The sequence below is a fragment of the Thermobia domestica genome, chromosome 10 (genome assembly GCF_964235325.1).
Source record: "Thermobia domestica chromosome 10, izTheDome1.hap1.1, whole genome shotgun sequence".
Classification (NCBI taxonomy): domain Eukaryota; kingdom Metazoa; phylum Arthropoda; class Insecta; order Zygentoma; family Lepismatidae; genus Thermobia; species Thermobia domestica.
In genome coordinates this window covers 207,363,635-207,379,014 of record NC_137463.1, presented here as the reverse complement: position 1 = coordinate 207,379,014, position 15,380 = coordinate 207,363,635, and the positions used below count along the sequence as shown (strand labels likewise).

Genomic DNA, 15,380 nt, shown 5'->3' with positions numbered 1-15,380 from the left:
GCAAACACGTCGACCGTGTATGGGTATGTTTGTGCAAACACGAGCTTTATTTCCGAGTAGGAAGCCTAGTGTACAGACGCTTATTTCTTGCGCTATGGCGTCAATGAATAGGAATCAAGAATTCTGGCAAGAATTTATTGACCTTTATCGAAATTTACCTGAACTGTGGAAGGTAAAGAGTAAAGATTATAAAAACAGGAATTTGAAAAATGCGACATATGAGAAGTTAGTGAATAAAATGAAGGAAATAGATCGTTTCTTGAACCACTCTTTCATCCACACCCTCTTCTTTCTTTTTGGTTTCGCGGGTATTTCCGCTTCCAAAGCACAAGCAAGTACTATCGCTAAACAAGCTGCTTCAGTGGACATGCTTACGCGATTAAACTCAAAATTGAACTGAAGTTTGTGCAAACAGTTGAATCGTGTATGGCCGAGTGATTGCGCAAACACGATGTTTGCACAAACATGATGTTTGCACAAACCGTGGATCGTCTATGGGCTCTGTAAGGGCTCTACAGCTTTAATATCTACGTTAAATAATGGTAAATATCGTAATTTTTAAAGAATCCAGGAAACCGTACGCACATTCCTCTCCGTAATAGTATTAACTTTGTTCAGGGCGCAAACTTTCCGGTCCCCAGATCGCCATTGGCGACTAGGAATTTAGAGCTGGCGATCAGCATTCAGTAGGAATGATTTCTGCCTAAACTCGCAGGGTTGCGCAGTTTCAGTGAAGCACGAAAATAATTGTCACTGAGTGAGAGAAAACAGGAAATATGAAATGTTCACAACGGACATGCAAAGTAAAGTCTTCACAACGTTATAGTTTGCCCCTCCTTTCCCACCCTCAACCGAAGGATTGCCTCCTGGTACGTCAACGCGAGAAATAGTTTTTTCCACTGTTTGAAGCTAGAACAGCTGCGGGGACAGAATACATCAACCAATCACGTCACGATGTCAGTGATAAATAAATAAATAAATAGCAAAATAAATATATAAAATATTATTAAAAAATAGATATTTGCGTGGGATACCATTATCACTGCAATCGACAACTCGTACTTCAGTGCAGAGAGAGAGCATTACACAAACGTGAAGTCTTAAGGTAAGATATTTTTTTAACATGTATGTGAATTTCCCAGTTCAAAATTGATTATCCTGAATCTAATTGTCTGGTTTTGAAATTTTATGCCCTGATGTAATTTATTTATTTGTCAAACCAAAGGCCGTTGGGTGGGGGTGGAGGGAACCTCTCATTATGTGTATGTGAGAGATACTAGCGACCATCATTTTTGGATTGGCGATGCGTCTGATTTGAAATTTTGCGCCCTGGTTTGTTCCTTTAAGTGTAAACACTAATCAACAGATTGGATATGACTTGTAACTTAAAATTTTCGATTTCCAATTTATATAATTTATATAGATTGTTTTGATTTTATTTCCTCTAATAAGTTATTTATTTATTTATTTTTATTTTAGAGTATTTTATTCACAGATTGATAATTACTGTTAGAATATGGCCTGTAATTTCATTTGTTTTTCTTTTTCATTCTTTTTTATATCTTAAATTTGATATTGTGTAATATATTTTTAGTTTAGTTTCAAATATTTTTATACTTGTTATTGTTTAATAAATTTTAATTCTCCAATATTATGTAGTCTTAAATTGTCATCTCGTTTAATACATTCCATTTTATACAGCCCAGCCGTAGTATCTTGGTTGCTGAAAAAGGTAGAAATTATACCTGAAATATCAACCAAATTAATAGGACAGTATTTAGGGATTATTATTTATTTTCGATCAAGCTGTGTTAGCTCATATGAAAATCTTATAAATTTCCTTGACTTTAGTATCTCAGAAATCAAGGCATAGTGTTCAATCTGTATGTAATGTGAATCAAAACGCGTATTCACGTTTCTGAAGTTAGAAAATTGGAGAGAGAGGTAAAAGCCATTTATTTGAACTATTTCAGAAACAATAAAGCTGGTTTAATATTTTTTTATCTATAGAAAAAAGTACACACTTGTACTCATGAATGATAAAATTTAATAATTTAAAAACAAAAAAGTGAAATTTTCGTATTTTAGGTTTACTCCTGTTAATATTTTAGTAGGAATTATTTCGAGCATTAGTGTTGACTTTCATTACAAGAAAACTTTCGATTTTGTTTTCAAATATAAAAAATAAATAGCATACACTTATGAGATTTCCCCGAGTAACATTTTTCGTATTAGTCATTGATGAAATCCAGTTTAGAGTCCTAATATTTTTAAATCATTCAAGTTCATTGGAAGTTAGATGTCTCGTATATTGCATAACACACGTTGTGAACTATTTATATCTTTCAAGAATTCTTTGACGATAGACATTAAAATTTCCGATACCTTAACAAACGAAATAGTCAAAATTAATTCTAAAAAACACAACGTGAACATTTCACTTTCTCGCATTATTGTATAATAATTGTTCTTCATTTCCTCCGTAATTCTTGTGAACTTAAGTAATGTAGGATTTTAAATGAGATTATAGAAAATAGAACGGAATATGATAATGGTCTAGGCACATCCTAACCTATTTTCTTGTATTCCAATGTTCTAGCAACTTTGGTTTGTTTCTGATGCTAAAATGTTAATCTGAAGGATCGTAGGTGCCCTCGATACAGACAATGATTCGATTGATTTATGTTTACGAGAGATCTCCAATATTTGTGCCTTATGCTGCGCTGACAATTCTTTCGGGACCCACCTTGCACACGCTTTCCGAAACTTTAGCCTATCGATTCATCGCCAGTCGTTGACGTCGATGGCCTGCTTGATCTTTCTTCGTCACATAAAGAAGTTCTTCCCTGTTTGAAATACTCTACCCATTTGTAGATTTTGCTTCACGATAAACAGCTATCACCATTCTGTGCTTGCATTCAACGAATAATTTCCGCAGGTTCAACAACTTCTGCAAACAAAAAGCGAATCACTGCCCTCATTTCTTCCTTTTGTGCAGCATATCGACAATGGAGCTGCCATGTTTAAATGTCTGCTACACTCCAACGACTAACACGGGAATAAAAGTGACATGTTGCATAGAAGTGTTGCAGTCGACACTAATTCAGCGCTGGATACTAGCAGGATACCAAATCCTAGTGCGAGAAACTGCAAGTGTCCCTTTACTTTCTTTCCCGTCGTAGAATATCGTGGCACCTTCATGAGTTCCAACACGGCTGCCAGTTCTCTATTGAATAACGATATAACTGACGTCTCCCTCTATCTCTGCTAGAGCTTTTTCGTTATGTAACATGAGGTACACATGCCCGCATTAATTCCTATAAGTTATCGTTGATATTTTCTTCAGCTTTTCCATATCCTGACCGTGATGTTTTTTTAAGAAATTCTTCTTTCATTTGACCGTTTCTTTTATACCTGCTACTGCTCCTAAAGATAGCAGGAAGAATTATAAAAGGAATTGAGGGAAGTTAGATACGACACGATATTGTGATATGACGGAAAAAGATCTTCCTTTGGTACAAAGTTAAGAATATAAAAATGGGGTCAATAAAAATAGGTTGGCAATGAAATAATCTAAAAGTAATAAAATCTTTAAATTTTTTTAAAATTCTTTTAGGTATATTAAAATTTTTGTATTGTTTATTATATAACGTCACTTTTAGATATTAATTTTTTATATTGTTTTTATGTGTCATGTGATTTTTGTTTTATTCCATTGTTTTATATATTTATTTATTATGTTATATATATATAGTCTAAATTGTACAATACAATTTGTCTCTCTCTCTTCCTCTTGATTTCAGGCTAACGCCTATGATTTAAGTTCTATGCTTTCTAGCGTGAAACAAAAGAAAATATAATAGTTTACATACAGCCTGTATATAAGCTTTGCTATTTTCTTTTGTTCTTGACTATGCATAATGTAAACATCATTTTTGTTTACATTATATAAACAATAAATTTCCGACCCCATTGAAGGGCATTATATGAATAATGTCCTCCGTTCATTTCATGCCTATGAATACTTAAAACATGGCATGAATATCCACCTTTTTAATATCTTTTTTCCAAATTAATTTTAATGTTGTCTGGTAGAAATTTTTCGAACTGTCCATTTTTCTGCGTTAAATCATTTACAGTATTTTTTTCTTTATTTCCATTTCTTGTTATTGTATTTGCATTATATTTCTATCTTATTTGTATATTCTTTAATCACTAAAACACCACGTTAAATTTAAGTTATAAAAATGCATAACTGTATTTATTATGAATATTTATTAGAAGTAGCTCACTGCTCAGGAGATATTTCTTTTCAGCGTTTCGGATAACTCACTTTACTAAAACTTTGTACTCTGTCTTCTCGGAGTAAGATTCCATTTCAATACAGATTCTTTAGTAGTAAGTTAAGAAACTGGTGATTTCTTATTTGTTTATAAATTTAAATTTTGTAATTAAACATGAAAGTTTGATGTCATTATCAAGTCCCTTCCCCTCGTAGAAAACACAAAATGAACGAGGTTCCAGGGATGTGTTCAGATGTGCCTGGCGATTTCCCCCTTTTCCCCCTTCAATTACCACATTGTATGTATGTACAAACATTAATAACAATTTTGTGTATTTTTGTGCTTTTTTTAAAAATCATTTTGTGTATAACGTAGAACTTTTCTCTTAATGTAACAATTCTAGTGCCTATGAAGTCATATACTTTCTTGAGTTGAATCCAATGTATAACTTTCTCGCTTTTCAGTTTTATTATTTTAGTGTTTGTATGCAAGTAAGTGTAGTAATATAACCTTGAATCTTTTTATTATTTCTCTCAAGTTGTGTATTTTTATGTATAATACATACCTTTCTCTGTTTCTTTTCAGTTATTGTTTTATTTTTATAATTTCTTTTACATTTATATATATATTTACATTTCAATCTTTTTTATCTTTATTGACATTATTTTGGTTCCTTTTACCTATTTTATAACATTTTTATAATTAAATTTTATATATTTTTAATTATAATATTCTTATATACTTGTATAATCTTGACTTTTAGTTTTTTTTAAAAAAAATTATATAATATTCTTAACTATTATTCTTTTAAATTTTGTTTTACAATAGTTCCTTTTTTTTACAATCTTTTTTCAGACATCTTTCACATTTTAAATTTTATACTTTATGTACGTACGTATTACTCTGTTTGTGTGTTTTAAAATATTTGAATGTGTTTTTATGTGTATGTATAATTTTCCTATGAAACATTTTCTTTCGTTGATAATTGTGTGTATAATAATGAAATCTCCATGCTTTTTAGCAGCTTTTTTTATTATATATGTTTCCAATTTTGATACTTATTTATGATACTTATTTTTTCATCTTATAGATAATTTTTATTCATTTTTTTTATATATTTGTGATTATTTTTTGTGTGTATTTACCTATGTTTGGAAGGATGTTTTAATGAATTCTGTATTATATATTTTTGACTATTTATTCTTTATAATAATTTTGTTCACACTTTTTGATATTTTACAATTTACATATTGTTTATTATATAACCTTATTTTTAGATATTTTAAATTTTGTATACTGTTTTTATTTATAATCTGATTTTTTATATTGTTTTTCATTGTTTACTGTTTTTAAAGTCTGATAAGTTAATATGCTTAATTCTAGTTAATAAGTTTAATTCTAATTAATTATCTAAATTAAATATAACGATGGGAGGGGGGTAATTGTCGCGATCGTCGAATGTTCCGAAGGGTGCTACATTTCAAGATCGTCGAAAGCTGGGAGGGGGGTATTTATTACAAACGTCGAAAACTACTACCTCTGATTGTTCCAGTTCATCGCCTTCGATAGCCAATGTCTCCGTTACAAGTCCACGCTGATATCTTCGAATCAAACCATCAATGCTTTCAGTGAAATAAGCTGTTCCAGTTCTCAGATTTCCATCACTATGTTAAGTTCTGTCGTGCTGGTCCATCTTAGCACTGTGCCATCTGCTGTATGTTCTCCAGACTTTCCACATATTTCATTTTGGCCAAGTAGAGTAGTTAGAATTCAGTAGACTTACATGTGCAGTTAATTCAAGTCAAACATCTTGTTTTTATAAAATAGTATAAAATAATAAATATAATAATAAATAATAAATATAATAAAGTGGTAATAAATATAAAATATTTAAATAATACTATCGAAATATAGATAGTTTTTGGACATTTTATCCTTATTTCTTCGATAAATGTTAACTCTTAAAACTTAATTTCCAAAATACATAATTAATTGAATAAAATAAATGCGTTAAATTTGTCAAAAGCACTCTATGCACTTTACATGTAACTCTAAAAATTACCAAAACTTTTTTTTTATGTAGTTGTTAATTTGTTTTCACTGAAGATTTTTTAGGTGCATTTTCTTCCTTTGGAAACAAAATTAAAAACAAAGATTTATGTTTCCAATATGAAAACTGTAGTATTTTATGTAGCTTCTACTGGAAATGTATTCTAATGTAATTCTTGAGAAAAGACATTAGAGGTACTTCGTTGTTACTTTTTTTTTTTTTTTTTGTAATTTAATGTCCCACGATTGTGTTCCAAGACAAAGTTAGACGGTGATCATAATAATATACGAGATGGTGGAATGAAGAAAGTAGGAGGAAACGGGAGAACCCCTGAAACGTCCATGACACGGTGTTTGTCCACCATACCAATAAGCCTAATTGGCGCGAGCTGGGATCAAACCAGGAATTTCATGCATTAGAGATGAGTTCTCTACCACTGAGCAACCGCAATCTATTACAAGCGCTTCATGATCAAATAAGCGTTTTCGCTTTTAGTTGGAAGACCCAACTTCGTTTTCTTGTATACTAGTGCATGTTTTTGGGACCCCACACAAACTATATATATCCTTACCACTAAAATTGAACATATAGCTTCGGAACAATCAACTAATACCTATAAAGACAGTTTTCTAACATTGTTTCTTGACTTGAATTCGTTGTACATTGTGAGTGAAGTAGATAACGTTGCAAAGCCTGCATTAAAATAAATTGACAAGTAAAGTAGTTCATGGTACTGTAGATAATGCAGGTTCTAGAGGGCATACATTCATTAGATACGAACGTAGATTGTGAGTAGTGAATAGTTGATTATGGATGTAGCCCAATTAACCAAAATGATCAAGAAAGTAGATGTAGTAAACATTCCGTTACTGATCAAGTTGATCTAATTATAATAACAGTTCTAAATCAATAAAACGTTATCCATTATCAACTAATAACAACTGCTAAATAAATAAAAATGTTATCCTACAGAAACTGTTAACAATTCATCTTTTATGCTCTCCAATTTGCTAGTATCCATAAAACTTTAAATTGTAAATGAAATAAGTTTATTGTTCATCATTTCAGTTACTTGACTATAACATTTTAATCTGTTATTCCTAAAAGAGAAGTGAAGACAGGTTATCTTTATTTATTTATTTATTTTTATATTTATTTCTGAAATAGTATACCTTTATTTTATATTTTAATAATAATAATAATAATAATAATAATAATAATAATAATAATAATAATAATAATAATAATAATAATATAATAATAATAATAATAATAATAATAATAATAATAATATAATAATAATAATAATAATAATAATAATAATAATAATAATAATAATAAACAATGTGTGTAATCTCAAAACAAGAGATTTAAACTTTTCATAAATACTTCTTAGAATAAAAAGGGCAGTCAAGTAGCAGATATTTTCTGACACGCTAAAGTATAGTGCTGTACCTTTGAGGTGAGTCATAAGAACAACATGAAATTAACATTTGAGTCATCAGCCAAGCAGTTGTATTGTACAAAAAGTAACTGTTATAACAAATGGTATAACGCAAAATAAAAAAAAAGGTCACTAACGGATGTTGTAGATACTGGTAGACTTCTCTAGAAATAAGACTCAGCACAGGAACGCAAATAAGATTCCGATTTTTTTTTTTTTTTTTAACGATCCATTGGATTGCATAATTTTTACTCTCGCAAGATATAAATCTAATTTGCGTTCCTAAGTTGTTCCAAGATGAACATAATTTTCCTAACGTGTTATCACCTTTCTTTACAGATAGGATAGCAATGGAGAAGATGAATCGAGTGCTTCAAGAGATTTCGTCTGCTCGTAGACGACTGGAAGAGACGTCCCAAAGTGTCCTGGCAGAAGGAGAAAGACTTCGGCGTGTGCTTGAGGGACACGAGCCAGGCACCAGCAATGTTCACAGTCAGGTTAGCTGATTCACATTATAATTAATTTAGAAAATAGTACCAGTAATTAAAAGAAGACCTTTATCTATATAAATAAAAAATATGTGTGTGTATGTATCAGCTTAACTCTGGAACACGTGGACCATATTTAAAGGGGTAGGAACGGAGTTACGTCTTTCATAAATTTAACAACATCCCCTAACAAATTACTTCGTAACTTAAAACATGGTAATGAATGCCTACATAACAGGGGTTACGGGAGTAATCTCGCTACATATAAAAACGGATGTATGTGCGTGTATATATGTTCCAGCATAACTCCCCATGTCAGTGGTTCAAAATTTATGCTAAAAATGGAGCATTTTATGTTTATTTGATCATTACATTTTCATTGAAAAGTGTGTTTTCTGAAGCAAGGGAAACAGTTCGCCGTGCAAAGAATGGACATTCAGTTAGTTGCACATACTATACACCTTCTTGCAGAGCACCACCTTCAAAGTAATGACCTTGGACAGTGACGTACTTCTGTCAACGTTCATGGCACTTGTCACAACAGTTCCGGATGGAATCTTTGTCATCTCCTTCAGAATACGTGTCACATAGTCTTGATTTCGTTAGTTGAAGTGAATCTCCATTCTTTTGAGTAACTGTTCTATTGAAGAAATCTTCCAACACTCAGGGTGAGGAATGACTGTCGTTTGGATTGTACAGGAAACACCATGATTAAGTTAGCCTGAAACGCTTGCGTATCGGACACTTCCATCTCACTCATTTCTATTTAGTGACTGATGCTAACCTTTCGTACTGTGTAGACTATATCGTATCGTCCCACGGAATATTTGACAGGTTCTTGTAGAATGTTCAGAATACTCAGACGTCAGTTAACTTTAGGAGTTAATCAGATTATGTAGAATAATTCCGTTTTAAAATTTTTCCTGTTACATGTTATTGTTATTCTTACTTTTACTTATTTTCTTGATGTATATTTTACAATTTTGTCATTCGTTCTTTTAGCCATTTCACCTCCCCTGTTTTAATTTTTATATTTTCTTTTAATCTCTTATTTTGTCATTTTATACTTAAACTTCAGTTTTCAGAGTTTTATTTTGAATTTTTAATGTACAGAAAGTGTCAGTCATTGGCCGTACCTTTATTGGAACAAATAATGTTGCTGCTGACGTTCCCATTAAACTTCCAGTAATTAATCAATCACCCTGTTCAAAAGATATGGATCCTCGTTCACCCTGCTAGTTATTTCTCCATTGACCACTACAATCACTCTTCCTGTTACTCATTGGTTAACTTCTTGGGAATAACGTACTCATACACCTTGCATCTAAAAATCTTCCATTAAGACAGCGTAAACTAATCCTTGAGAGAGTCAAAGTACGTTTGTCACGTCATATATTGACTGATTGTGGTTTCATAGGGCCTCTTCCTGAACTCTGACAGTCATTTCTCTCGTTCCATGTACAATTTTCTCCGACAGTAATTAAATCATTTATTTATAGATACAAACCATAAGTCTATCTTCCTCTAAAAGAGTACATATAATAAAAATTCTACGATATGAGGTGCGTACAATATTACACGCCATTTCCCCATAATTCTTGCAGTGTTTATTTTCGAGAGAGATATATATGCTGCTGTCAGTTTTCAAAGGATAATTCCCGTTCACTTCTAGACGTCGTTGCAATCTTTGTATATCGCTATCAAAAGCGTCTGAGAACTATTTTTCTAGGGTGTGTTTTAGACACTGGAAAAATTTCAGTTTAGAGGGACTTCTGGACTGAAAATATCTGTGTCGCAACGTATCTTTCAGTTTCGAAAACGGACAGAAATCACTGGATAAGGAACCCCTTCATATTCTTACCCTGTGAAAAGCCTTCTTCTCATCCGAGAGACCATCTTCCCTTCATCCAGCTGTCGAAGAGTCTAACGTGGTTTGTCAAAGTTTTTTTCCACGATACAATGTGAAACTTTTAAGGTTATGGACATCTTCAAAGAGCAGTTTTCTCAGATAGTTGACATATTTTCAGTTGACACACAATCCACTTCCATATAGTAGAGTCTACAAAAGGAGCATCCTTCCACTAGAGATGAATACACAACATGTAAACAAAATGTTTATTAAATACCTCTATGGTGAAATCAATCATTTCAGGATAGCATTAAAAAGAACTTTCTTTTACAGACGAATATATGAAAAACGAATATAGAAGCTTGAGATTTTGTACAGTTATACCTTGAAGTCCAAAGTCAAACAATGTAAATTAGGTTAATGTGCCGTTATTTGTTTTTGTACTGTGGCAAAACGACACGTAATTTTGGCTCGCATGTCGTATTATTTGATTTTAGGTAGAAAAAGAATTTTCCAGTTCTGAGAGTTTAGGTATCTAATTAAACTACTGGGGATACGAAAAAGTGGATAAATTAAACAAACTTTTGTCAGAGAAATAGATAATCATTTGTTAAAAAAAGTAAGGGAAAACAGTTTACAAAAATATGTAGGAATCCTGTAGGTGAAAAGACATTGAAACATCTGGTTCCATTCTGTAGCACTTACTTTCATGTATTAGCATTTTACATGCTTTGTTTCTTGAAAACCAACTTAGAAATCTTCTGAATGCTGAGCTTTATGTGAGAGTAAATGTAGCAAATATTGAACCAAATCCGGAAAGAATTGTCCGAAAGAAAAAGTTGTATGATTTTTCTCATAACATCTAGATTCTGGGACATAATTGTAGGTCATATGGAAATAACAAATATAGATCGGTAATTGAACCACCTGCCGACTATTACTTCAACGCAAATACCAGAATTTAAAGGTGTAGGGCAGCGACGCAATTAGGCTAGTTGTCGCCCAGGGCATGAATTCGCCTTAGCGCGCCCCCGTGACAAAGCAAACCAAAACACTTCCCGACTATACTTGAAGTTGGCGTCACAGTATTTCATTTTTTCTTCAGGTGGTAAAGTTCTGCTTCAAAATTGCAGTATATATATATATATATATATATATATATATATATATATATATATATAACCTCAAAAGATAGCTTTGATGGTAACTTATGCTCTATAGATATGATCCTAAGGTTGGTGAGTCGTTATTGTCCTGTTAAGTTTCTAAGGTAATTTTTTTTATGACCTTTAGTTTGCTAAACTCCTTTCCTTGCCTTGTAGTGAAAATAAATATCTACTCAGTTTTGCGCCCTCCAATCCTGCTCCCGGGACACAAGCCCCGTTCCCCCCCCCTTAGTTACGTCACTGGTGCAGGGTCTGTAGCTTGCCGTAAAAATGAAAAAGGGTCCGCAACTCTGAAGTAATTGGGAAGCACTGATATACACTGTATCTACTGTTGTGTCATTTCTGTTAACAGTGACACAGATACTAAGTGTTATAATAGTGTCAGAAACTGTTAGGCATAAATACGACCTAAAAGATAAAAGGAAATAAATTAGTGGTTTTATGAAGAAAGAAAAAAAAGCAGAAAATACTCACCTCAAAGTTCTATAAATTTAATTCGGATAGAAACCGATACCAATCAATGAGAACGAGGCAGAACTACACCAGAGCAAAATTTCAGGGGTGGATTCCTTATGGGTAGACAAGCAAAAAAGTTCATACGACCATATGTCGGGAAATGCATCATTACAGAGTTACGGTCATTGAGCCGCCTAATGGTGTGAAATAGCTACATTCTGGTCGCTCTTTAATGTGACTCAATTTAAATCTCAATAACTCAGACCCTAATTAAGCTAGGAAGACAATTTCGGTATCTATGTATCTCTGAAGAACGAGGCTTTCCGCCGATATGTATTTTATGTATGTAAGGGGTACCACGGCTGACAGGGAGGACAATTACGTGTTCTTTTATTTTTTGCATCAGGATTTTGGGGATGGCATTCCTTCCCCTTTGGGGTACACTCATAAAATACATATCGGCAGAAAGCTTCATCCTTCAGGAACACATTGCTACTAAAATTATCCTTCTAGCTTAATTATAGTCTGAGTTATTGAAGTTTAAATTGAGTCACATTAAGGAGCGACCAGAATGTGACTATTTCACACCATTAGGTGGCTGAAATTTTGCAGTACCTTCTTGTTGCACCCTGTATATTATAATTTATAAATAGAAACCTTTGTACACGCTGTTTATTTATTTCCTCTTTCAGATTGACGAGTTCATTGCCAGAGGCATCAACTTCGTAGATGACTTAACAAGTGAGGAGGAGCGTTTGAGAGAGACCATCTATAGGACAAGGTTGGATATTGGGACATCCATTCTGCAGTTGCAAATGGAACTTGTGACACCTGATGTTGAGGTCAGTACACTTAGATTGTTCAAGACTGTATGATATGTGATTTAATGACAATAATAAGGTAAAATGTATAAGCGAAAATGTTAGTGCTATTTTTATCTTTCTTTAAAATTAGTTTATATGGTTCTTTTGTGTGTGTGGTGACTATTGCAGTAGGTAATCATATGTAAATTTAAATATTGTGATAGACTCCACAATAAATGGATCGTATAAACCATATATAAACATATGCTCAAAAAGTAACTATACACCTATATGTTCAGAGACTGTATTCTGTGTGCTGCGAGTAATGCTTTCTGCAAAGATTGGTAATCCCTTATTGTGAGCAGGTTGCTTCCGCAAGCTGTTAGGTTGGTAACCTTGAGACGAGATGTCTCTATCTCTTTGCTGTTCATTGTGGCTCATCACCTTTGAATGATTGAGACCGTGTCTTGCCGAATGAGCTCAGAATGATGTTACGTCGTGAGCATGGTGACAGTGAAAGACCAGTTTCCCATTAGATTTGTAAGTACACAGGTTCCTAATCTCCATGGAGTGATAATTAAGAAATTTACGGGGACTAGATCGATAAAGAACTATGAGAAAATGGTAGACTATCCATACGCAACGAAGAGAAAGTGCACGATATATTAACAGCTATGCAACGTAGTCGTAACAAATACTGCGATGCTACATATTGTACTACTGCATGATAGGTGTATAGTCTTTCCGAAAGTATAACTTAAAGAAGTAACAAATGACTTTCCTAAACATTTCTCTCCAAAATTATCATATAAATGAAGAATTAAAACCTCAATTAGAATCGTGAAATAGATTTTTCTTGATACACTTTTTATTATTTTCAATAAATGATACATACTATTCAATTTTTCGATATTGTTTGAAGAAGGATATGTTAGAAGGGTATGTTATATTACAAATTATAATTTAAAATAAAGTGTGTTTTAAGCTTTGGTCAGTGTTTCTTTTGTTAAAATAATCAATCCAAAGCCATGGATAGTCTTACTATAATATTCAAGTTGTCTGCTTGAGCTCCTTCGTGGTTAGCGTACGCGTCTTTAGCGTGGGAGACCCGAGTTCGGTTCCCGGCGGGAGCTCATGTTCGGATTCAGTAGGTCCCATCTCATATAGCCTCGCCGCTGAAAGGGGTGTTAAACTCAAAATCAACTGAACTCAACTCGTCTGCTTAACTCGATACAGTATATTGTTAAACTGAAGATTTAAAATTTCTTTGACATCCGTATTATACATATAACCGTAGCTTATTTCATGACTTCATTAATTTCGATACTCTTTCTCTGAGATTTTATTGCTTATCACAATGTTTCTACTGCCTTGCTAGCTTCTAAATTTTGACCTTACGATTACCGGTATGAAAAATAAATGAAATTTCTTTTGATATTTTAAAATGATTTCTTTCATATGAATCAACTATTAAATAATACATGTTTTTGTTTATGCAATATTTAGACTGGAACTTTATTATTATTGTTATCATTTTAAAAACTGAAATGAATTTTAGTTTTACGCCCAATGATTATGCTCTTTAGAGTAAAGGACGGATGATAAATGAAACTGAATGATTATGTAAGAATTGGTGGAATGAAAATGTAGGAAACGTGAAACTATGGATACGATGTTATCTACCGTAAGTTCACATGATCTGTGATCGAACCAGAGGTAAGCGTTCCATCACTGATATCCCCAATATTTGATTACTATTCAAATATTTAACAGTTAGTGTACAAATATAGATAAGCTCTTTCTCTGATATATTTGAACATACGTAGTTTCTTTTAAAACAAAATGGTTAAATTTCTTCAATGTTGCCACTTACATTTCTTTCCTCTACATATATCAATGATCAAACCTTAAAGATTTATTTATTTATTTATAATTCTAAAAATATTAATCAAATAAAATTTATAGATGTTTGTACAGAGGTAATTAGATGATACATTTTATTGTCAGAGATATTTAAATTTATTTTAAGTTACTTACTCGCATTTTTAAAATTTCTAAGTACATTATTACGGATGTAAGTGATTGGTGCAGCTAAGGTTCAATATTACAAAGTAACGCGCCTATGAAGTACTCGAACTTAAGCAAGGAAGACCCGGGTTCGATTTCCGGCGGGAGCTTCTGTGTTTCGGATTCCACGTTAATCAGTAGGTCCCGTCTCATATAGCCTCGCTGCTGGAAGGGACGTTAAACTCAAATCAACTCAATCGAACTTAAAAAAACGTGAAATGATAACACTGCAAATACTTTTGTCTAAGCTTTTTATTAATGCCTGTTTAAATCAGTTTTATGCAATTTGTATTTGAATAAACGTTCGACAAATGCATATAGTGTGAAATGGTTGTACGAAACTTTTGAACGTCAGGTTTGATCGACCGCCACAATGTACTTTAGAAAGGTGTTGTCCCGTACTGCAGTAGCCACCAAATACTCACATTACTCTTTCTTATTGGCTTTTTTACTGTTCTGTTAAAAAATCAGAGACATTTGCTGTGAAGTTATATGTTTATCAAATTTCAACGATATTTTCCCATGTTCGCCTCATTCCTTGACGTTCAATGGAGTTCTGATCCTGTATCATCGTCAACACTTCTGCATCCATATCTGCAACGTTTCGATCAAAGTTTTATCCAATTTGTAACAAAGCTTAGGTTAGGATATTGCCCTATTTCGATATGTGTGTTTCGTACGATGACTTCACATTACATACATTTGTCGCAGGCTTACCCAGATACAGACTGCATCAAACCAGCTTAAATAATAATAATAATAACCAGCTTAAAT

General features: G+C 32.6%; 1 protein-coding gene across 1 annotated transcript in view; it reads left to right on the top strand.

Moving 5' to 3' along the window:
• Window positions 1-15,380, top strand: part of LOC145661749 (uncharacterized) — a 38,235-nt gene that overhangs the window by 14,638 nt on the left and 8,217 nt on the right. Inside the window, exons 2-3 of the mRNA XM_081727083.1 lie at window positions 8,117-8,274; window positions 12,429-12,578. Coding sequence (XP_081583209.1) covers window positions 8,117-8,274; window positions 12,429-12,578 — 308 coding nt within the window. The remainder of the gene's footprint in view (window positions 1-8,116; window positions 8,275-12,428; window positions 12,579-15,380) is intronic.